This window comes from Phascolarctos cinereus, unplaced genomic scaffold (assembly GCF_003287225.1).
Source record: "Phascolarctos cinereus isolate Bilbo 61053 unplaced genomic scaffold, phaCin_HiC Scaffold_5;HRSCAF=322, whole genome shotgun sequence".
NCBI classification, from domain to species: Eukaryota; Metazoa; Chordata; class Mammalia; order Diprotodontia; family Phascolarctidae; genus Phascolarctos; species Phascolarctos cinereus.
In genome coordinates this window covers 156,486,726-156,511,593 of record NW_027555958.1, presented here as the reverse complement: position 1 = coordinate 156,511,593, position 24,868 = coordinate 156,486,726, and the positions used below count along the sequence as shown (strand labels likewise).

Genomic DNA, 24,868 nt, shown 5'->3' with positions numbered 1-24,868 from the left:
ATCTATGGGAAGCTAACTCCAAGGACTTGGCACACCATTACTAAGCCAATTAGACGGGTTGGAATCATGGTTTGTAGGATTTCATCAGGGAAGAAAAATGATGCATATATCTGTCTGGTGTTTAATAGGGAGGGAAAGAGAACGAGTCTTGGTGCTGTCTGATTTATTTCCTACCTCTGATGTTACAAGTAAGCAGAAGTTAATCAATAGGGTTGCACAGATGTACGTTTCTAGCTTGGCAAATCCCAGAAGAGGTAACTAGGTGGGGCTGGGTCTAAAGTCAGGAAGATCCATTTCAAATCCAACGTGAGATACTGTGTGACCCTGGAGAAGTCACAACCTCTGTCTGCCTCAGTTTCCACAACTGTTAAAATGCAGATAACAGCACCTACCTCCCAGCATTGTTGTGATGATCAAATGCAATAATATTTGTAAAGTGCTTATTAGCACAGTGCCTGGCATGTAGTACACACCATATAAATGCTGATTTTTGTTATTATCATTATAGTGTCAGGAAGGGAAAAGGGGATCAGGCTTGGGCTGCAACTGTCAGTGGGAAAGTGACTAAGTCCTAGACTCTAACCATAGTTTAAAATGACTGACTTTATTTCAAGTGTCAAAAATGAATATTTAAAATAAAATTTTTAGTACTTGTGCCCTAAGGAAACCAACCGGGAAAAGCGCATTTTAAAAATCAATTAAAGCTCCCCCCCCCCAAAAAAAGTGTAGCCATCCTGGAATACAACACTCAGTTCACAATTTGCTGCACAATTCAAATACCATTTTTTTTAAAAAGAGAAAAACAAATGGGGATGGTTCCATAATAACTTCCAAATACTTTTCACTTTTAAAAATCAATTTTACTTTTATTGACATTTTTAACGTAATTACACATTTCCCCTCCAGCCTTTAGGCTCTCAGGAGAAACACAGGTACAATTCAGATGTCTGTACATAGTCAAATAAATCAGTTGATCAACACTGAAGGCCTTTTGGCTCAATTGTGCAAATGCATTTTATTGGCTTTTTCCTAGCATGCTGTTTAGGAGTGATGCAAATCGGTTGTTGGGCAGTATTGCTGTTTCTATGGCCATATGGTAACAACATCAGTTTCAGAAAAGATGGCGAGAGACACCTTGGATTCAGAAGGGCAATGGCTGAACACAAGTTAATTATATGCCAGCAGCGTTCTGCATAGTTGGGGCTTAAAAACCATGATCCTACAAGTGCATTGAGCAGAAACAAACTAAGCTGCTTCCCTTCTGCAATGCTTGGCATTGGTCCTTAGTGGAAAACATTACCTATTCAGTTAAAGGTGTGCACAGAGAGGACTGCACGACTAGCAGTGCTGAAAAATATGACCTATCTGGACAAGCGAAAGGAATTGGAATAACTAATTTTATTTTGCAGAAGGCTGTTACGTCCTTGTATGGCATTTTATATATAGGCATACCTTCTTCAGCTCTGATGAAGAGAGAAAAGGAAACACTACAGTAAGATAACTAAGTGAGGTTTAAAAAGTGCCCTCCTGATAGGAAAGAAGTTTTTAAAAGAAGTATCTACTTGGAAAGTTTAAGGAATTTATATTTGGATCCCATGATACAAAAATCACTGATTGTAGCATTTAGAACTGGCAGGGCCTAATATATCCAGAAATCTTTCTGTCAGCTTAAGAAAAGAAATTAAAGTTTGGATTTTAGGAAGCAGTCACCATTTTCCAGTTTCCATCCATTTTTATAGGAGGCATTTAAATAAAAGACAGCTTATTAGAAGAGGTAGGTACAGATCAGTTGAAGAGCAAAATATTGAGGGGAAAAAAAAGCAGCTTAACTTCAAATGATCACTGGAATCACATTATTTATAAGCTGTTAACCAAAAAACATAAAATGATTTAGGTCATTTTGAAAATCAATTTGTTGCAAAACTGCGCAAAGCTCATATTTTGAAAGAAAACTAATTTAATCCCATCTGATTAGAATTTTAGTGTTCCCTCCCACCAGTAATTCGTAAAGAACCAGAAATAAAGCCTCCCATTCTCAAATAACATTTATTATGGATGTAAAGAAATTTTGTTTTTGTATAATCACAGTTCTTATGTTTACTTACAGGTGACTTGGATAAGGTTATGGGAGCACATAATATTAAGAGGTTTTATAGGAAGCTTGACTACCACTTTCAAACTCTGGAAATCTAAGTATTCACAACAGCATTTGCTGAAATTTAGCTATTTGTCCAAACATGCCTTTTTTTTTTTTAAACATATGTTTGAATATGGCAGAAAAAGCCACTCCCAGGGAATGATAAAAAGGAGAAGCCTAAAAAAGGTAAAATTCCCACAGCAGTTTGGGTCACTGGAAGAACAAACTGTGGTTCATAAGCATAGGAACATTGTTCTCAAACACGAGTACTATGCCCACTGGTTTCTCTGTGTAAATGGTGGTTAAAAGCCCTTGAGGTTTATTTTGGGGACACAATGGGAGCCCAGTATTCCACTTATTCAATCCAATCAATATTTAAGCACCGTGCTATAAATGCAAACATATCAGAAACTTCTTCTATAACTTTAGCAGTCGGTTTTCCGGCTCCATGGCCCGCCTTAGTATCAACATGAATGAGCAGAGGGTTAGTTTGCTTTCTGCTTCGGCCCACAACATACTGTAGGGTCGCAATGAACTTCAGGGAATGAAGGGGTACCACGCGGTCATCATGATCTGCAGTGAGAAGTAACATGGATGGATACTGGACTCCATCCCCTTCAGGTAACCTGATGTTATGTAATGGTGAATACCTGAAAAACAAAAGTAATTTTATGTGGTTCAATACTGAGGTTAACAAAGATATACAAGATGTGTTCTATTTTAAAAAATGGTTAATTAATAATGGTGGTGTTATTTTTATCAACTTACTTGTTTACCTGTCCAGAACACAGAGGAGACCTTGACCTAACCTAGTCTTTATAGCATCACGGACGCAGAGCTGAAAGAGACCTCATCTAATAAAGAATATGATGATGATGATGACGACGATTATTATAATGATAATAATAGTAAGCATTTCCGTAGCACCTTAAGGTTTGGAAATAATTTTATACACATTATCTCATTTGATCCTTACAACAATCCTAGGCGGTAGGTGCTGTTATTATTGACATTTCTCATATGAAAAAAGAGGCTGAAATTTTCAGTTCTAAGACTCGTAAGTTGAAAAAAAAAGTGCCCCCATCATTGGTAGAAGGGTTTCTTTTACTAACAAAATCAGGCAGTTCCTATCCTTTTATAACTACTGGCTTTAAACAAAATGCTTAAGACCTTAGGATTTCTGATTAAATGTAGTTTGGAAATATTCTAAGAAGGAATGTTCCAAGAGGGATGTGAACTCTTGAAAATCAATTGTATGGAATTCCCAGTTAAGGCAGTCTGGATCAGAAGGTTGTAACACAAACCACTGCTAAGGGAACAACAGTATTTAAATTTCAGTTCACACAAGAGGCAGAGGGAGTGACAAGGTTGTTCCCATAATTAGTTCTCACAGTCAATGAAGGTAAAATAGATTGCCTGTGACTGAATAGGAGGAAAGCTGCTGATATTTAACTACAAAATACAGAGACAGTTTTTTGCTGCCAAAGCTGACCGTAAGCTGTTTGGATAATTGTTCCAAAAATGTTGGAGAAAAAGTGCTCTAACTAAGCCTGGAGATAAATAACATTTCAGCAGAAGCAGCCTGGTCAGTGGATGAAGACCAACCAAGGAGTCAGGAAGGCTTGCGTTCCATTGTTATTTCTGACAGTGGAGCCACAACCAAGTCACCTCTCAGTACCCCAAGCAAATTTTGAAGACTATGTTAAATATAAGCATTTTTAGAGGAAAAAAAATAAAAAAATAAATCATTGGGAAAGGTATATGATTGTATCTATCTTTTATTTCTTTAAACTTTGCTATGAGTTCATCTTTCCCTAGGACATTTTTATTTCAATTTTTAAATGCTATTATTCTGGTTTTTGAGGTTTTTTTTTTTTAGGCAATGGGGTTAAGTGACTTGCCCAGGGTCACACAGTTAGTAAGTGTTATGGGTCTGAGGCCGCATTTGAACTCAGGTCCTCCTGAATCCAGGGCCAGTGCTCTATCCACTACGCCACCTAGCTGCCCCTAAATGCTATTATTCTGAACTTGACAATTAAAACCATCATCATTTCCACATAAAGAACAGAAAAAGATGGTTTTATATGATATTGAAAGTATCTATTACACCTTGTTTAAATGCACACATATTTAATATATGTTAGTTTTAAAATTGTCCTGTTTTATCTCCCTCTGAACTTCATTTCGTTTTCTTCTGAGCAAGTAAAAACAAAACAAAAAAACACCAATGATCATCTTCTCTTCTATTTTTTGCATCACTACCTTTAAACAAACACAAATTTTTTTCATATAACAAATAACCATAGTCAAGCAAAATGAATGCAGACATTGGCCAAATCCAAAAATGAAAGTCTCATTTTGCATCTCTATGAATCTCTGTCAAAAAGTGAGTAGCATATTTCATCATCAGTGTTCGAGACTCCTGGGTGGCCACTGTATGTACAGTATTGAACAGAGTTCTTCAGTCTTTAAAGGATGTTTTTCTTTATAATGTTGTAGTGATTATATCACTACAATACTCAGCAAATGTTCTGAGTTTTGCTCACTTCATTCTGCATCAGTTCATACAAGTCTTTCCAATATTCTTAATCTATCCCTTTTATCATTTCTTATATCATCAACATCCCATTATATTCATATACCATAATTTGTTAAGTTATTCCTTAAATGATGGGCACTCCTTTACTTTGCTATGAAAAAGTGCTGCTCTGAATATTTTTTATACATGAACACTTTTTTCTCTGAACCCTTTGGGGTATTTGCCCAGGAGCTATACTGCTGATGCACAACTATGTGACTTTTTTGTGTACTGTTCCAAATTACTTTCCAGAATGGCTGACCAGTATATTAGTAGTCTTTCTCTTTCTCTTCTTTCTTTTTTGTTTTTTTTTAACTACAGACCTTTTCCCATATTCCAATTGTAATTTTCCTTTTCTGTCATCATTGCCAATCTGTTGGGTGTGAAGAATTGTTTTAATTTTCATTTCTCTTATTATTAGTGACCTGGAAAAGTTTTTATATGGTTGTTGATAGTTTGGGTTTCTTTCCTTGAATTCATATTCTTTGACTATCTATTCAGAATAACTCTTCTATTCTAGCTTTGATATCAGACCTTTTATCAGTCAATAACCAAGCATTTATTAAATATTTATTGTGTGCCAGACATAGTGCTAAGCACTGAAGATAAAAATAAAGAAAGTGAAAAAAAAAAACCCAACACCAACCATCATTGTCCTTGTTCTCAAGATATTCACATTCCAAAGGGGAAGACAGCACGCAAATAAATGCTGAGATAAGATATATACAGTGTAAATGGAAGGTAAGCTCTGAGAGAAGGGACTAGAGCTGATGGTGAGCAGACCAGGAAAGGCTTGTGCAGAAGAGATCTGAGCTAAATCTTGAAGGACGCCAGGAAAGACAGGAGTGGGAAGTGAGGAGGGAGAATATTCTAGTCATAGGGAAGATAGCCAGTGCAAATGTAGGAAACTGAGAGATGAAGTGTTCTGTGTGTGGAAGATCAAGCAGGTCAGCATAGCTGGACTGCAGAGTGTGTGGGACAAAAGTATAAGACAGAGGGAGACAGGCTATAAAGAGCTTTAAATGTCAAAGAGAGGAGTTTATATTTGATTCTGAACAGACGCTTATTGAGTAGGGGCTAACGTGGTCAGACCGATGCTTTAAGATCACTTTGGCAGCTGAATGGAGGTCAGCCTGGAGTTGGGAAAAGATGAGTCAGGAAGACTAATTCAGAAGGCAATTACAATGGTCTAGCAAAACAGGTGATAAAAGCCTGTACAAGTGTGGTGTCTGTATGAGTGGAGAAGACATAGAAAAGAGATGTTGTGAAGGCAAAAAGAACAAATTTAACAACAGGTAGCCTATATAAGGTCACTATGACCATGTTGTCACAGAGAATAACACAAGCTGTGAGCTTAGGTGGCTTCCCTTGGTACTTACAGGAGAGGTGAGAAGCAGGGAGGGCTTAGGAGGAAAGATGATGAGCTCTGTTGTGGATATGTTGAGTCTGAGATACTGATGAAGTTTCCAATTTGAGATGTACAAAAGGCAGTTGTGATACAAGACAGGAGGGAAGGATGGAAAGGGAGAGGGAGAGAGAGACTGATTATGGTTGGATCTATCTATCTGAGAGTCATCTGCACAGAAATGATAACTGAACTCATGGGAGCTGACACATATTATAGATTTGATATTATAGGGCCCATGACAGCTTTGGGGATATCCAGGGTTACTGGGTGTGACCTCAATAAAGAGTAAGAAATATAAGCTAAGAAGGTCAGGCAGCTAGGAGAAACAGGAGAAAACAGTCACAGAAACCTAGAGAGGTGAGAATATCTAGAAGAGGATGAACAGTGTCAAAGGGTACAGAGACAGTTAGGAAAGATGAGAATTAAGAAGAAGCCATTAGATTTGGTAATTAAAAGAACTCTGCTGAAGACAATTTCGGTTGAATGAGTTTTGTTATTCTGTTGTTTCAGTGATATCCAACTCTTCGTGACCTCGTTTGGGGTTTTCTTGGCAAAGATACTAAAGTGGTTGGCCATTTCCTTCTCCAGCTCATTTTACAGATGAGGAAGTAAGGCAAATAGGGTTAAGTCACTTACCCAGGATCACACAGCTAGTAAGTGTCTGAGGCCAGATTTGAACTCAGGAAGGTGAGTCTTCCTGAGTCCAGGTCCCTATTCACTGCCCCACCTAGCTGCTCTTGAATGATAAGATCAGAAGCCAGATTGCAGAGGGTTTAGAAAGCAAGTGAGAAGACAGCAAACTGAATTTCTCAAGGACTTTGGCCACAAGGTGGGGGAGAGATAAAGGATGATAGCTATCAGGAATGGTTAGGTCAAGTGAATTTTTTTTCCCCTTAAAAGATGGAGAGGCTATGGGTATGTTCATATGCAGCAAGGTATGAGCCAGTAGACACAGAAAGATTAAAATTGGGGATGGTGGTGATGGCAGGGGCAATCTGCTGGAGAGGACAAAAAGTGACAGGATCAAAGGTCTGCTTTGTGAAGGAGAAGTGCCACTGCTTGGTGGGAAAGCAGAATAGAGGAGATGGTGAGAGAAGATAAGGAGGGCAGAAGAGAGCCCTCAGTACATGGCTTCCAAATTTTCAGTGAAGTATAAAACAAAGTCCTCAAATGGGCAGATGTGGGGAGGGATTTTGTGGGAGGCTTGAGGAAGGGATGAAAAAGTTTGAAATAGCCACTGTGGTGAGTGGACTATTAAGTGGATGTGTGAACTGTGCCTTGTTGCAATGAAAGCCCAGTTGAGAATACATAACATAAATCTGTAGTGGACCCCAACAACTCAGTTTTATAATTTTGTCCAGCTCTCTTCAGTACTATGTGAATAGGAAGAAAGGAGGCAGATGGTGGGAGTTATCCAAGGTTGGGGTTTGTCAAGGTGAGATGGACAGTGAGGCAAAGAATTTATGCAGAGGACAGTAGAGAGTTAAAGTGATTCATCAAATTACTGAGACAGTGAAGACAAAAGATTGGTCAGTGTAGGGACAATGGTCTGGGAAAAAATTAAGGGATGCACAGATTTAAAAGGTCACAAAGTCACAGAGAAACTTGCTGCAAAGTTTTTATTAAGTATTCTTCCTTCATCCAAGGTGGCAAAAAATTACCTCTTTCCATTCTCCTCTAATTTGTTTATGATATGACCTTTTATATCTCAGTCCTGTATCTGGAGTTTATTATGGTATATGGTTGTGAGATTATTGTTCTAAACCTATTTCCTACAACCTAATTTATTACAGAACTCTTTCCAGTTTTTCCAGGAGTTTTTGCCAAACAGTGAGTTCTTACCACAGTAGTTGGCATCTTTGGGACTGATTAATGAACACTATCCTACTATTTTGTATACAATACTCCTGAATACCCACAAATTGACTTTGCTATTGTTTAACCAGTACCAAATAGTTTTGATGATTAATGCTTTGTTAGTATAGTTTGGAATCTGGTACTTGTAAGCCCCCTTCTTTTCCACATTTCACTCCTCACCCCACCCCAATCTTTGCTTCTAGATTCTAGAGGAAAAAAAGGTCAAGAATCTCAAAAGGAAAAGGGAAGAGGTAGACGTAGCAAGGAAGGGGACAGAGCAATACCAGCCTTGACAGCCTTGTAGTGGAGCACTGGGTTGACTCTAATAAGATGAAATTCAACAAGGATAAATTTACTTTTATGTACAGTCATAGATTTTTGTACAAAAAAAAATCAACTTCATAAATACAAGATAGTAGAGGGAAAATCAGATGGTTCTGAAAAATACCTGCGGGTTTTAGTGAACCGAACATGGAATAGGAGGAAGCAGTGTGATTTGGCAGTCAAAAAACTGAATGTGGTCTCAGGCTGCATTAAGGAACAGGGTGATAGTCCCACTGTATCCTACCCTCATGGGACCACATCTAGAGTGCTGTGTTCAGTTCTGCTCACCACATTCCTGACGAGCTACAAAGAGAGACAAGCAGGATAGTGAGGGGTTTTCAGTCTATGTTATATACTATAATTCAGGTCTTCCAGAATTCAAATCCATTCTCAGATACTTACTAGCTTTGCCACCCTGGGCAAGTAATTTAATCTTTATTTGCCTCACTTTCCAAAACTGTAAAAGGGAGATAATAATTGCATCTACCTCGAAGAGGAGGTGTGAGGATCAAGTGAGATAATACTAGTAAAATGTTCAGCATAGTGCCTGCCCTATTTTATATAAATGCTTATTCCCTTATATAAGAACTGAAGTTGCTAGGAACGTTTAGCCTGGAGAAAAGAAGACTCAGTGGGGACGAGACTCTTGTCTCCAAGTATCTGAAGGCCTGCAAAGCTGCACGTGGAGGCACTAGATTTGTTTTGCTTGGCCTTAGAGGGCCAAACTAGGAGCAGTGGGTGGAAACTGCAAAGAGGCAAATTTAGCTTGATGTCAATAAAAACTTCCTGTTCAAAAGTGGACGGGCTTCCCTGAGAGGTGGCTGGTTCCCCCTTGTTTGAGGTCTTTAAACACAGGCTGAAGGACTACTTTTGTCAGCTATGTTATCAGGGAGATTACTTTGGTGTATGGACTAGACTAGCTGGTTGATGGGATCTTTCCAATTTTCAGATTCTGTGTGATACTCTTTCCCTTATTTGGCTTCAGTTTAGCCTAATTAAGTAATCTGGCCCAGGAGGTACTTGACTCCTAGGCATTAGGAGAAAATAAATGCTGTCTTGAACACAAAACTTAAAAACAAAGAAAAATAAATGAATGCTGATAAACATCAGGTGTAAGGAGCCAATGGTAAAATAGCTGATTGGAGTCTCATGACATGAGCCAGTCAACTTCTGGGCTGATCTTACTGTACTCTAGCACTGTACGCTGGCACAGCTTCTAGTTCTTATAATTTCTTTCCCCTTTAAGAGGTTCTAATCTAAGTAGTAAACATTTCTATTAAACTTGTGATATATACTTAACAAATATACATCATTTCAAAAATTTAAGAGCTTTTAAGTTTTTCTCTTTTTCTCTCCATGGCACCTATAAGTTAAAAACTGGACATGCAAAATACTTTTCCTATTACCTGTATCTAGAAAACTAGGCTACCTGTAGCTATAAAAGTAAATGTGTACAAATGGGGAAAAAAAAAGGAACTGAATAATTTTCTGCTGGATTACGCAAATGTAGATTTATTAATAAAATATGTTTTTGTAAGCCAGTCTATCGTATACTAAGGAGTGTCTACTGTATACTAAGTATGCCAATTGGATACACAGTGCAAAACAAATGATTTAAAAATGAGGCTTATTTCTCTTACTCCTTTGCTGGAAGGGTTAAAGAACCATATCTGCTTAATGTGAATCTACTGTTTACTGAGAGAAAGCTAAGGCACAGAAAGTAAATGCTATTTGTTCTGGTTATACATCTCCTAAATGATGCTGAGAGTAGAATTTAGAGCACTTATTTATATTTAGATATTTCCTAGGTAGAACATATTTTTTCTCAAACTGTTTATGCTTCAGGTGACTGAACATAAGAGTAATGAGCAGGCAAACACCTTAGCTTGGATGGCTTCCACAGAATGCTTGCCAGTTTCTCACGTTGCATATAGATAGAACTGGGAAGGGTAAACTAGATAAATTTTTAATCTCGCTAATAATGCAACACGTTGAAAAAAATTACCTTTTAATATGTATATAGAAAGGCTTAGGAAGAAATGAAACGGCTTTACTATATTCCTTACCTACTCCCTTCCTCCTGTATTTCCTTAGCCCTCAATATTTAGGAAGAAATGTTAAGATTTTCCCCCTCCATACAATTTCCTTTTTTTGTAAGCTCCCACTGTCAAATCCAGCACCCCTAAGTCTCTGAAAATGGCATGCAAACAAATGACTTCAAATTCAAGGCAGAATTACAGTTGATTACAAACTCCTTGTGGGTAGGGACTGTTTTTAGTCTGGTCAGTTGGTTTTGGTCTCTATATCTCTGGCACCTAACATAAGGCCTTGGAAATGGAGGCCAGTAGGCACCTAGGAAATGCCTAATAAACATTTATTGATTGTGTGTGTGTGTGTGTGTGTGTGTGTGTGTGTGTGTGTGTGTGTAGATGATTTATACAAGAGCTTTTTGCAAACTGTGATGCTTTTTCTTTATGTTTTTTGTTTTTGCCTCATTTTCTCCTCCCATAGACCACCTTTCCCTACAATAGTAAGCCTTCCCTTCTAACAAAGAAAAACAGTTACATAAAAACAATGAACACAGCTACCATACTCAATTACACATAATTCCTCACCTCTTTAATGAGAGAAGAGAGAAGCATTTCCTCATTTCTTCTCTAGGATCAAGGGCAGTCATCATGATTAAACAGTATTTGGCTTATTATTACCATTTCAGTATTATTAATTTTACATTATTGTAGTAATTGTATCAATTGTTTTCCTTGGTCTACTTCACTCTATTTTAGTTTATATTCAGCCACCATTCTAAAGCATAGGGTCCGACCATGTCACCCTCTTCTCAATAAATTCCAGCAGCACTCCTATCACCTCCAGAAACAAATACAAAATCCTCTGTTTGGCATTCAAAGACATTCATATCCTAGCTCCCTCCTACCTTTCCAGTCCACCTGACTCTCCATCATATGCTCTCTCATCCAATGATACTGGCTTCTTGGCTATGAACAAAAAAATACTCCAACTCCCAGCTCCAGGCATTTTCTCTGGCCATCCCCCATGCCTGGAATGCTCTTCCTCCTCATTTCTGCCTCCTGACTTTCTTTAAGTACCAATTAAAATCCCACCTTCTACAGGAAACTTTTCTCAACCTCTCAATTCCAGTGCCTTCTCTCTGTCAAGTCTGTCAATTATTTCCTATTTTTCCTGTACAGCTTGTTTGAACATACCTGTTTGCTTGTTGCCTCCCTCATATTAGAATGGGTGCTCCTTGAAGGCAGGGACTGTATTTTACTCCTTTTATATCCCCAGGGCTTAAGCACAGTGCCTGGCATATAGTAGATGCTTAATAGATGTTTGACTGACATATGTCTGTATGTGTACACTTAGTGAAATCTATGGTGGTTTTCTTTTTAAGGAGCTGGCATGCAAGTTTACCTTTGTCTTTCTGCAAGGTTTTGGGAAGTTGCATTGATGTAAGATGGACAAGTAGTATGGGCCTTCATGCTTTTACTCCTATAAAGAATTCATTTTTTCTATTTTTTTTAATTGTGGCATGGGAAGAGGAAAGAAATTAATCTTAGCAATGTCTACTATAAATCTAGACAAGATCATCAGAGAGATGGACATCAGAAACCTACTATGATCTACAATATCTACATGGTAAATTGTGCCTACCTTTCCTCTCATCTTAAGTGCTAAAATATATACTCTCCCTAAAATGTACGGATGAATTTCCCCCTCAGTATTAAGGGTTAAGGAAAGTGATAGCAATAAACTGTGTAAGCACTGTATGAAAAAGCTCTTAAGTGCTGTGGCCAGCCTTCATTCCAAAGACAAATGGGGAAACTTATCTCCCTTTTCTTGGCAGAAGGGCAAGGGACTGACCGTATGTACAGAATGAGGCACACTCTATCAGGCAAAACCATCAAAGGAATACTCTGTTGGGGGAAGAAGTGCTGTGGCAGGGAAGGGAGTGGTTATTGGTGAGTGAAGGCAATGTTTTAAAAAGCATAAATAAAACACATTTTTTTTAAAGGCTATCAGAGAAAAACTCACTTAAGAACTGTACAAATCAAAGCATTAATTGTTAGGTAATAAGTGAAACTTAAGAATCTTACTTGCTAAGCCATTCAAAGTGTTCTTTTGTGTCAGAGCAACCATAGTCAGTGGTCCAGGCATGGCCAATGGTATACTTATGGAACTTTAGCATGTCCATTACTCCAACTTGGGCAATGACACAACCGAAGAGGTCAGGGCGCTGATTAGCACAAGCAGCTAAAAGAAAGAAAAGAAGGGCAGAAAGATTGAACCTCAAGTTATATGAGAATTATTAAAAAAAAAAATCAAATGCAACCCAGAGGCTGATGGCCATGAATATGATCGTTTTTAGTAGGCTCACAGAACTTTAAGCTAAAAGAAACCTCAGATTAACCTGTCTAATCCACTCATTTTACAAATGTAGCTGAGGCCAGGGGATTAAATCACTTAACCAAGTTCATATAACTAGCTAGAAGACAAGTTAGGTCTTGACCTCAGATCTACTAATACCTACCTAGTCAGTGTTATTTTCCCAATGCATCACTGCATGCTGTTTATCCTTTAATCCTGGATATTCTATCTCTCTTCTGCTCCTCATATATATGGTAGGGACTCTGTCATTCTTTGAACCTACAGTGTATTCTCAGTTTTTAGCACAGGCACTCGATGAATACTTGCTAATTGATTCCTTAACTCTGGTCTCCTCTAGCCATTGTTACCTCTCACAATGACTTTGACCTTAATACAACTCCTCTTCCCAATTTCCTCTCCCCAGTCATCCTTTTGTTGTATAATTTTCCCTGTATTATCTTCTTTTCTCCCTTCTCATTCTTGCTTTTATTCTCATTTTCTTTATTCTTTCTTTTGTGCTCTAAGCACCCAGAGAGATCTTCCTTTTAGTAAGGAAGCCGGCCACCTGGGAAAAAGAGTGCTGAGGGCTCTGAAACAGTTGACTAAGGAGGTACGGTGATCTTTAGCTAATCCTTGACAATCAGAAAGAATAAGATCATGTGAAGGTCAATAACAATGGAGTGGATATGGGATTCAGAGAAGAAATAATATCAAGAGGGAAAGGTTTGACTCAACATGACACATGCTATGGTAGGCACACACAGATTTGATTTGTAGACACTTTCCATACCAAATATTGTTTAAAAACTTCAAAGAGGGACAGAAGTTTAAATATAATAGTTATTTAAAGAAACAATGGAAACCACAAGAAAATGTATGAAATTATTTGATTTTTGAAATCCATCTCCATCAAATTTAGAGAAAACATTTTTATTACTTGTTAAAGAGAATTATGCTTATAAAATTTTGTACAAATTTAACCTTAAATTATTATGGAAGTATACATTTTTACTTTTAATAGAATATGTGGGAGGTAAAGGGAGGGAATGGACTACATTAATAAATTTATTGTAGGCAGGAGTAATTAAAGTTTTCTATTAACTTAGAAAACATAATGAAGGATAACACTCAAAAACTGGCATGCTTTTATAGCCAAGAAGTTTGAAGACTTGTGCTCAAGCTTTGTGCACTGAAATTTCTACAAGCTACTCAAAACCATATCTTATATGTGGGTTATTTAAGACCAACCATAACCCAGATATACGAAAATCTGCAGTTTGTAGTGCCTGCTCAAACTGTCTGAACTTTCCCATTTCTCTTCTGCAAATCCCACAAACCACAGAACCCCATTCTGGTCCTCACTTTCGCCTCCCAAAAGACATGACAGCCAGATGAAATAAAAAATCAACATAGACATCAACAAGATATGCAAAGTATTTCTACTACGAGTACATCTCAAATGACCAAAACTGAACAAAGAATTTAAAAATATCTGTATATGTAATTATTCCTCCCATGACTTTAGAGAGATTAACACAATAATGTGTGGAATATTGAACACCAATTATTACTTATGAAATGCTGATAATTTTTCTAAGGTGTCCAAACTGTTTTAGGATTAAAACAGCATAGAATGCTGAAAAAAACCCTTTAATGAATCAATTAAGCATATGGCATATTGGAGAAACTGATAAAAGAAATTTGTAGATGAATCTGAGTAGAAAGAATCAGAGCAAGGTTCTTAGGATAATTAATATGATGGTTATATGTAAAATTACTCATAAACTTAAAAAAAGTACAATTTCATTAAATATCAATTACAGATGATTAATTACATAGTATATTATGATAGGGATAGGCACTGGAACTGTGATTTCACTGTTACAGGGAATGCCTGGATAAGGAAACTCCTCCTACCAAGACAGATCCCCTTTATCTTACCTTATTTATTTATTTATTTATTTTGGTGTGGCAGTTGGGGTTAAGTGACTTGCCCAGGGTCACACAGCTAGCAAGTTTCAAGTGTCTGAGGCCAGATTTGAACTCAGGTTCTCCTGACTCCAAGGCCAGAGCTCTATTCACTGTGCCACTCTGCTGCCCCTAGATCCCCTTTAACTGGAGAGGTTGCCTAGGGTCACATAGCAAGTATATATATTAGAGGCAGTGCATCAACCCAGATCTTCTTGGCTCCCAGGTCAGCTGCCTCTCAGATAGCTGATTATCCATGGCAAATTGTGACAATCACCCAGGATACAAACTAACTACTGTTACCTTTATCATAGTATACTTGCCTTGTGTCATTTGTATTTTTATATATCCTACCGATCTGAAAGTAAGTCACATTTGAACATAGCATCCCTAAAATAAGACAACTTTCCCTATGTTAGTATCAAGGAGGTTAAAGCATGGAGAGGACTTTAAATAAAAATGCTTTGGTGGGAACAGTGCATAGTTAAGACTGAAGTGTGGAAATGGGAACACTTGACACAGATTGAGTCGAGGGCTCAGGGCTCTTCCACCAAAACAGCTGTGTGACCTTAGACTTCACCTTTCCGGTTCTCTGTGTCCTTATCTTTAAAAAAGGGGTGAGGGGGAGGAAGGGGAAGGACAATATGATGTCTATGTTCTCTTTCATCTTTAACATTTTATGATTCATTCTGTGTAAATCCTTCTGTAAAATCAAGCTAGCTTCTACAGCATAGCTTCTATCCTCAACTAATAAGAACAATTTGGCTATATTATCTCTAAGGTACCTTTTTCAGCTGCTGCATCCTAAGATTTTCAGCATACATTGAAAAGTAACACCAATTAAAGGTCATATTCAAATTGTATCTATGCTAATTTTAGGAAAGGCAGTGTGGTATAGTTTAATGAATATTGGAATTGCCTTTGTTTGTATGCCCAGTGCCCTGAATAATGCTTGGCACATAGTAGGTGCTAAATAAATGCATATGAAATGATTTATCCCAACACATAAAATCTAAAATACTGTAAATAGTTTTGGAATTGTTTGTCATCTTAGATTATCTGTGTATCTGTTCTCTACTGACTAAGATAATTTGAAGAGTGTCCTCAGATAAGATTCTCTGAAAATTTACTTTGTATTTAAAAAGCAAGTACAATGAATAGAAATATAAATCTTACCCACTAAAAGTCCTCCATTTGAGCCTCCATTAATAGTCAATCTCTTTGGTGAAGTATACCCTTCCTTTACAAGATATTCAGCAGCACACTGAAAATCATCAAAGCAGTTCTGCTTTTTCCCCAGGATACCACCTACAATATACCAAAATCAGGGGAGGAAAGGGAGGTACTGAGAGTTCATTTCGTAAAACACATAAAACCATATAGTCAAAAGAAACTCACAACAAAGTAGAAAAAAATTTCAGCTCAAGGAAATGATGAGATAAATTTGGTACCCCTCAACCCCAATGCTTTTGCTGAGTTCTAAATAATAAAATGCTTGCATTATGGAACAAGTGGGTTACAATTCTCACTAACAGACTTGCAGGACAGATTCTGTTATACAGATCTTCAATGACTCCATCCAAGAATTAACTTAATATCATGTGAAAATTTATAGAAAACCTTTTCAATGTGCAATATTTTTGTACTTCATCATAATTAAAAGACCAACATTACATTTCCTTTTAAAAGAATGTCAAGTAAAACGACAATTTCCACATAGATAGCAGAACAGAAAAAGAAGATTGTACACAAAACTGTATTTCTACCATGTAGAGCCTGCTTTTCTTTTTAAACATATTATTAGTTCAGCATGTAACTTTCAAAACTGTCCTACTTGTCTGTGATACCTTCTGGCCTTCTTTCTGCTCTCTGCTTTTAAAAAATGCTTCAATGCTAGATACTCTTTCCTTTTTCTTTCTTTTTTTTTTTGGGGGGGTGGAGGGAAGCACAACCCTGTCTTCCCTTTTGCACCCTCCTCAATTGAAAAAATAAACAAAATCTATGTAACAAATATACAAAGTCAATCAAAACAAATTTTCATAATGGTTGTGTCTGAAAATGTATGTCTAATTTTGCACGTTTGAGTCCATCACTCCTCTTTGGTGGGTAGCATGTTTCATTGGTCTTCAGGACCAATTAATGAATCGGTGGTTAGTGTGGTTAGTGAACACATTAAGAGTTCTACAGTTTTTCAGAGTTATTTGTCTTTACAATAAACACTGCATTTAGAAAGATGCTAAATGAGCAATAAAACACATGACTTTGAAAATTTTGTCAGATTCAACTAGACTCAGCCATATAGTATAGTAGAAAGAAAATTAGACCAAAGGAAATGGGAAACCAGTTCTAGTCTTAACTCTGTCATCAACTAGCTGAATGACCTTGGGTAAATAATTTCACTTCTCCAGGACTCAGTTTCCTCACATGTCAAATGAAGAATTTGTACTAGATAATCTTTAAAGTCAATTAATTTCTATTTCCTCTTCTGTAAAAAGAAGGGGTTGGACAGATGACATCTCTGAGGTCCCAGGTTCTAGTTTGCTTGTCTATTATCTCCCTCCATGTTCTCTGTGATCCAACCACACTGACCCACCCACCCACTTTTCCACACCTGATTCTCCATCTCCCATATCTGGAACTTTGCACTGTTTGTCCCCTATGCCTCAAATGCACCATCTCTTAGAATCCCTAGCTTCTGCTAAAATTTAGCTCTAGTGACACTTTCTATATGAACCCCATCTGACCCCCAGCTGCTAGTACCATCCTTCTCAAAACTACCTCAATTTTAATTGTTTATATATTACAAATATATTTACATATGTATGTCTCATATCTCTCAGAATAGATGAGGAAGGGATTATTTCACTTTTTTCTGTGTATATTCTTTGTGTCCTCACGATTTAGCACGGTGCTTGGCACATAGTACATGCTTAAGAAATGCTTGTTGATTGACTGATAACTCTATGATTCTATGATGGAAAACTGTCCAAGTCCAATAATTTCTAATCCACATGAAAGATTAATGTCTAGCAGAAAACAGGCAAAATAAAGGCAGGACCAGCACTATTTTCCTTATTTTATAAATGAGGACACTGAGGTTCTGAAAGGTTGTGACTTGCCTATGATCACACAGCTATTATTTGAGGCAGGATAACAACTCAAGCTGCCTGGCTCCCAGCCTAGTAATCTGCTCACCATCAGAATGCCTCTCAGAAGGAGATGGACAAATGAGAATATGCAATTTTCCAAAGAGAAACATTACCATTTTGTAGAAGTCAAACTCAAATGTCAAAACAGAAATCCAAACGTACAAAAGTTCAGAAATCCTGGATTTACTGAGTTCTCATTTAGTAAAATAACAGCATAATTTGGGAGGTACAGTTTGTCCTTGATCCCTCCTTCCAGAGTAAGATCAGGGTACTCTGTGTTTCTTTAATGAGTTGTCCAAGTTTGAAACCCTGCATTACCTACCTCAATGGGATGTTGCAGATGAAAACGTTTTGTAAATCATTTATATAACATGAATATGAATCATTCTTGTTATTAGCTCCCAAGTGCTCATTTCTTCAGGGGTCTGAAATGCTGCGGATAAAAATTTCAGACATCCCCTTGCCCAAAAGCTCTGTGCCAATCTATACCCTTCAAAAATCTCTTCTGGACATTTTCTCTAGCCATATCCAACTCCAATCACTTCTTTATGTTAAATCCTTTCAGTACTACATACAATACTGAGGCCGTATTTCGACCAGTATCTTTTAGTTAAACACTTGTTTAGCTCATTCATAAATCAAGTCACAAATTCACATCAACCTCAATGAATGGGAGGCTCACATGCCACATTTCTCCACTGCTAATTTTGTAATTCCAGACTAGTTAACATCCTCCCTCATTTCTGTTTCAGTGTGCCCTATGCTTTTTTTTACCCCACCCCACCCCCCAAAATGAGAAAGGAAGTGGTGTCTTTGAGTTGGGGGTAGAGGAAGCATGGTAAATTTGATTTGAGGCCTGCTAAATTTGGAAAGATGGAAGAATAGTTATGTGAAGATGTACTAGAAGCTGTTTTATATTTGGGATTAATACACTTGAGCCAAAAACAGATTTTCAACACCACTGAAAAGTTCCATAACCTCTCAGGTCCTTGGGGTGGGAGAAGCCAACTACCTCAAATAAAAGTTTATATCGCTGGAAATGTATAAAGAGGACTGATAATATGCTTCTTCTGAGATTTGGGGCTTTTCCATTCATTTTCAAGTAATTTCCCTTAAGTGTAAGACCAGAGGAAACAATAAATGAAAAGGAAAAAAGTTTACTGAATTACTCTGGATACTCTGTTTGGGGCAAAGGTCAAAATTCACAGGCACACTCTCAAAGGAACATCAAAGTCACCTATAAAATGAACAAAAAGTAGATATATATCTAATTATGCATCTAAGATGAACTACTTCTGCAGAAATTTGATTAAAGATGAAGCAACAGAATTAAAGAAGTTTTGATTTTTTTTTACACATCAAAGTAAATGTTATTAAGATTTTAATAAGAAAACCATGGGAGAAACGAATCAATTATGATTACTTAGCTTTAAGATATATCACTTGCAGTATAGAAGTAAACATTTTTAAGTGACCATTACATTTTTAAACTCAATTATCAGCCAACTTCCAGGTAAAAGATTTGCTTCAAATTTATCAGACTAAAGACATCTTAGAGTAAACAACAACTAGGCCATTTCCAGCCCTAGCACTCAATCTCAGTTTGTTCTAGGGAAAGTTTCAGAAGTCAAGCTCTAGCTTACCAGTCCAATTTAAGTGTGGGTCCTAGAGGGGAGGGGTGGTAGTGGAAAAGAACAAGTATTTTGCTTAAGCTTAGGGATGGAATTAAGCCAAAAAGTCATGGTCATGGGAAATGTATTATTCTCTGATTGTGGTGTTCAAAATGATGGAAACTGGGCAAAATCTTTGAGGGCTGGGCCCTGGACTCTGATACCTACTAGCTGCTTTGGCCTGAAGTTGTTCACATTCCCACTTAATGTTCTTTCTCTCTGATTACTGGGTTTCATTTGAAGGAGAAAACTAAGGCACCTTCCTTTGGGCCATGTGATTTAGAAGGGTGAAGATGAGGAAGTGGATGTCCTGAACTGCTAGGTCTGCTTACACACAGCTCTATAAAATAGCTGCAAGAGACTAACCCTGGCCTTCACACAGTTAGTTAGTATGGGATTAAAAAGTAAAATTTCAAAGAAGGCTAACACCAAAAGTTTTGAGTCAAGGAGAAAAATCATTCATCTTGAAACTGTTAGCCACAGGATGACTTTAAAAGAGAAGGATAACACTGAGGGGGGAAAAAAGAATATCTAGTTTCTCGCTCAAAAGTCCATATTAAATAAGTTATCTATAAAGGGTTATCTTAACGGTTTTAAAAATGATCTTTATTGATATCCTTTATTTTGCATCACCTACATTCTCCTTCTCAAGAACCATTCCTTATAATAAAGAATAAAAGAGAAAAACAGTTCAGCAAAATTAAACAAGAAAACAAAAAAGCCTGACATATGCAATACCACATACACCATAGGAACCCCCTACAAAGACGGCCTCCATACATTTAAAAAAACCAACAATGAAAACAATTTTGGTTATTTTTTGGAGAAATAGCTCTGAAATCTAGCTATTGTATTTTCCAATTATAAAAGAACATGTGTGGAAAAGTTAGCTTAATAAAAAGGGGCAGGTGTTGATACATGTGCAGAAATGCGTATATTTTCTTTGTCAAACAAGTAGGATTAGGCTGAGGGGGGGTACGAGTAGAAAAAGAAAAAGTAAAAAAATCACAATGTCATTCTTCATTAAAACACCATTTTGTTTTGGCAGGGGAAGTGCCTTACCTTTGTGCCAGGTCTCTCCATATTCACCCCCTCCTCTAATGTTAGCTATTGCTAGCACACCACCCATGTGCCTCACAAAAATGAGCCTGGATACACTGTGAAATAAACAAAAAAGAACTTTTTTAAAATTAAAAAAATTATCTTTAGTTACTTTTCTAGCTGCTGGTGTTATTTCCTTTCCTCTCAAAAATATAAACCGTATCTAAACAACCAAAAAATACCTTGCTGCATGTGACATCATTTAAATGTGGGGTCCAGAATAATCACATGACAAGACAATTTGATCGGACTATATAATTTTTCCTGAGTGATGTTTGGCTATAAAGCACTGCCACAAATTTCCACTTGAGTATCTAGTGCTTCTCATTTCTCTATATTTGCAAATATATCACTAAGCAGAATAGTAGTAAATACTTCATAAAAATGTGAATATGATACACGGACTATTGTATCAAACTGAATGTACTTTTCTATAAACATTCAGGTGTATTAAATAATGCTGGCAGTTAAAGTCTTAGCGAAGATTTTCTTAGAATTCAGACCAAGGTCATTACTATCATATTCTCAGAATTTTTACGTACCTTGCCTCTAATATACTTTGTTACTTTAAAACATTATGAAATATTTAGTATATTTTAAAAAGAGGCACTGTAGAGAGTTAAAGACACAATTAGGTTACAACTCCAGTCCCATATTTCCAACTATTGGCTGGACATCTTTACTTAAAAGTTTCCCCTTCTCGAAACTTTATGTTATAGGACATCATTCTTCATTCAAAAAGTAGCTCCCAAATACACATTACCTAAAGTCCAAACTCTTTATTTCACCTGGAATTCAAGACCTTTTACAATCTAGCACAAAGTTATTATCATTCCTTTTCATATATACAATAATCCATCCAAAGTGGACTAATGGATTCATCAAATAGACAGTGACTCTATTATTTGATTCCCAGTTCTAGAGAGTGATATAAGAGACTACTTGGAGAGACAAACATTTTGAGCAGAAGAGATGACCTGTTAGTAAACTAGACATGCCCAAGAAATTGCAATCCAACATTCTACAAGAACTGCTGTATGTCTGGGACATTAAGACTACAACAGTCTCCAAAGGATTCCAAATGAATATCACACAGAGAGGAATGGGGAAGCACAAGGTGGAGGTGAGCAGGCTATAGCATGTAATAAATGAAGAACTCCAAAGAACAAGAGTAAAATATGCTATCAAGGAATTTTGTAATAGGAAGAGAAGGGCTTTTTACATGATGAGGACAAGGGATGACAGATGGAAGGTCAGAGTGCTTCACTGATACTCTAAGGATGTCAAGAGAAAGGTCAGGAACTTGTTAAACGGATTACCTGTGATGAGCTTAGGGCAGGACATGGGCAGGAGACACACAGCTTGGAGAGGTATGGGTGACTTTTGATCTCTATCTTTAGAGGGAACTTTCAAACTATTATGATCATAGAGATCCACCTGAGTATTTGAGTTGGTTAACCACAGCCCAGTTAATACCTTTACAACTGTAAAATTACTAGCTTAGCACAGTGACTGCCACATAGTAGGCACTATATAAATGCTAGCTATTATTAGTTCCCCTCTTTCAGTTTTTTCCTCTTCAATACGTCCTATATATTATGTTCAAAGCCAGCTTCCTATGAAACATGATACATACCACCTCTGTACTAAAAAAGAAAGAAAAAAAGGAAATGGCTCCCTTTTACCTAGTAGCTGAAGTCTAAACTTATCTTGGCATTTAAGGACCTTCCATATTTTAGCTGGGATTCTAGTTACTGGCATACATTTTATCACCCTCTACTAGATGATTTAAGTTCCCTGAGGGCAAGAACTATGTTGCTTTTTAATTATTAAAAACAAAGTCCTTGCATAGAATAAGCCCTTAAAAACAACATCTAGTATCTTATTAGGATTAACTTTAATAAAGACCTCTGTAAATAGGGAAAGTCAGAAGACAAAAGGAAAAAAACCCTCTTATTCTCTGTGATCATCTTCTCCTTGGTTTTTCTTAATCTACTATGAGGATTCTAAATTTTTCAGTTCTTGGAGAAGTCTATTGCTTGATAATGCCAAAGGCTTCATGTATATGTCCTGCCCTGACAGCTAGACAGTAAGCCCCCAAAAACAGAGAGTGTGTCTTCATATCCCAAAAGTAACATAATAGTAGGCACTCAATAAAAAGTTGTGAATATTAGTGATAGTTCAGAGTTTACATGAATTTGACTTTCAGTCTGTTGAAATGGGTGGTCTACGCTAAATTCACAATGTGGTAGTCATAAAGTTCACAACACCTTTCATAGAGGGGGACATATTGCAAAGGTATTGGACAGATTTCAAATCAACTATAATCTAGTCATTATATATTGCTCCCCCCAAAAACGTAAATTTGTGCTGGGCACATAGCTTGATGGATTGAATTAAAACACCAGACTGGCTATGGTGTAAAATTTTTCGTCATACAATTTTTTTTTCCACAGCAACTATTGATGACCATTTAGCATTTACTTAGTGATGGACGGATGGATGGAGTACCCAAACTGATGAAAATTAAGGATCCATAAAATACATATGTTACCTAAGCTCATTACAAAATCTCCTTGCTCAAAGGAACAGGTATATTTTACTTGAAGAAAACCCAGTAAAGACCCTCCTTAATGCCCATCAACTGGGGAATGGCTGAACAAGTTATGGTATATGAATGTAATGGAATACTATTGTGCTGTAAGAAATGATGAACAGGCTGACTTCAGAAAAACCTGGAAAGTCTTGTACGGTCTGATGCTGAGTGAAGTGAGCAGAACAAGGAGAATGTTGTACACAATAACAGCCACGTTTTTTGATGACTAATATTGGTAAACTTAACCCTTCCCAGCAATATAAGGATCTAAGACAACTCCAAAGGCATCATGATGGAAAATGCTATCCACATCCAAAAAAAGAACTATGGAGTTTGAATGCAGATCAAAGCATAGTATTTGCTTTTGTTTTGTTTCTTCTTTTTTGTGGTTCCTCCTACTGGTTCTAAGTCTTATTTACAACATGATTAACGTGAACATATGTTTAATAGGAATGTATATGTAGAGTCTGTATCAGAGTGCATGCAATCTTGGGGAGGGAAGGAAGAATATTTAAAACTCAAAAGCTTATGGAAGTTAATGTTGAAAACTAAAAATAAATAATTTTTAAAATAGAATATATAATACTTTTTTAAAATAATAATTTTTTAAAAAGAATATAAACTCCTTAGGAGCAGGAAAAAAATATTTTTATAATTATGTTTGAGCAAAATTGGTTTCTTTTGTCATCTAATGTGTTCAACTGATGGCACTGAACACAATTTATTCTGAGAAGGGGGTCCATTCACTTCATCAGATTGCTAAAGGAGTTGGGATGACACAAAAAAACGTTACAAACCCTGGACTAGTCACAAGGTACTTGTGCTCACAGCATAAGACTCCAAAAGCTGCCCATCATAGCACTGGGAAAACTAATGCCAAGAACTTCTCTTCCAAAATCATAAAAACATTTGCAGTTCTGCCCATTTTAAAGTTGTCAGATGAAATCCCGTTTTCAAGGTCTCCCTAAATATCATGACTCCAAATGAGCAAGAGTAAAGCAACAGAGTAAGGATTTTTCATTTCCTGAACAAATGGGAATATGGTAACGATATTCCTTTCTTAAATAAGCAGCAAGTTGAAAATGTGAAATGGATAGAAATAAGGTAATGTGTGTACTTGCTTTCTTTTCCCTGCAAGGAACAGACACTTCAATAAATAGGAATTAAGGCAGTTCCTAACATTGACCATAAAGTCTGTGATTCAAGTAGGAAGCTAATCACGTTGTCATCAACAATCTGGGTTACGACTTTTTCCCTCACGTATAAGAGGCACAATGAAAAGAGCGCTGGGAGTCCTGAGACCCGGGTTTAAATCCAGATCTTGTCTCTCAGCCATTCCATCTTTCTGAGTCCTACATTTTTATCTCTAAAGTAAAGGGGTGAACTAGCTGACTTCCAAGGGCCCTTCCAGCTCTAAGTCTGTGATCCCGTGATACAAATCATGTTAGAACAAATGAAGACAAGAAGAGAAATAAGGTTCCTATAATAAATATTGAGCTTTCAATTTCCTATAGAATAAATCCTAAAACTGTCACTGAATGTATTTCCATTGCTCTTTACATTTCAAAAACTATGGAGATTTTTCAGAAAACAAAGCAAAACATTAGAAAACTAGTACTTACTGATAAGGACACTTCTAAGTCAAAAGGAAATGCTTAATTTATACCAGGGAAAGGAAACGATTATCTAACATG

At 36.9% G+C, this 24,868-nt stretch overlaps 1 protein-coding gene across 1 annotated transcript in view; it reads right to left on the bottom strand.

Annotated features, from left to right (window-relative positions):
• Window positions 1-838: 838 nt before the first annotated feature.
• PREP (prolyl endopeptidase) overlaps window positions 839-24,868 on the bottom strand; it is a 153,189-nt gene continuing 129,159 nt past the window's right edge. Inside the window, exons 12-15 of the mRNA XM_020976932.2 lie at window positions 20,540-20,634; window positions 15,835-15,966; window positions 12,420-12,576; window positions 839-2,787 (exon numbers count right to left, since the gene is read on the bottom strand). Of these exons, the coding sequence (XP_020832591.1) occupies window positions 2,493-2,787; window positions 12,420-12,576; window positions 15,835-15,966; window positions 20,540-20,634 (679 nt within the window). The 3' untranslated portion in view covers window positions 839-2,492. The remainder of the gene's footprint in view (window positions 2,788-12,419; window positions 12,577-15,834; window positions 15,967-20,539; window positions 20,635-24,868) is intronic.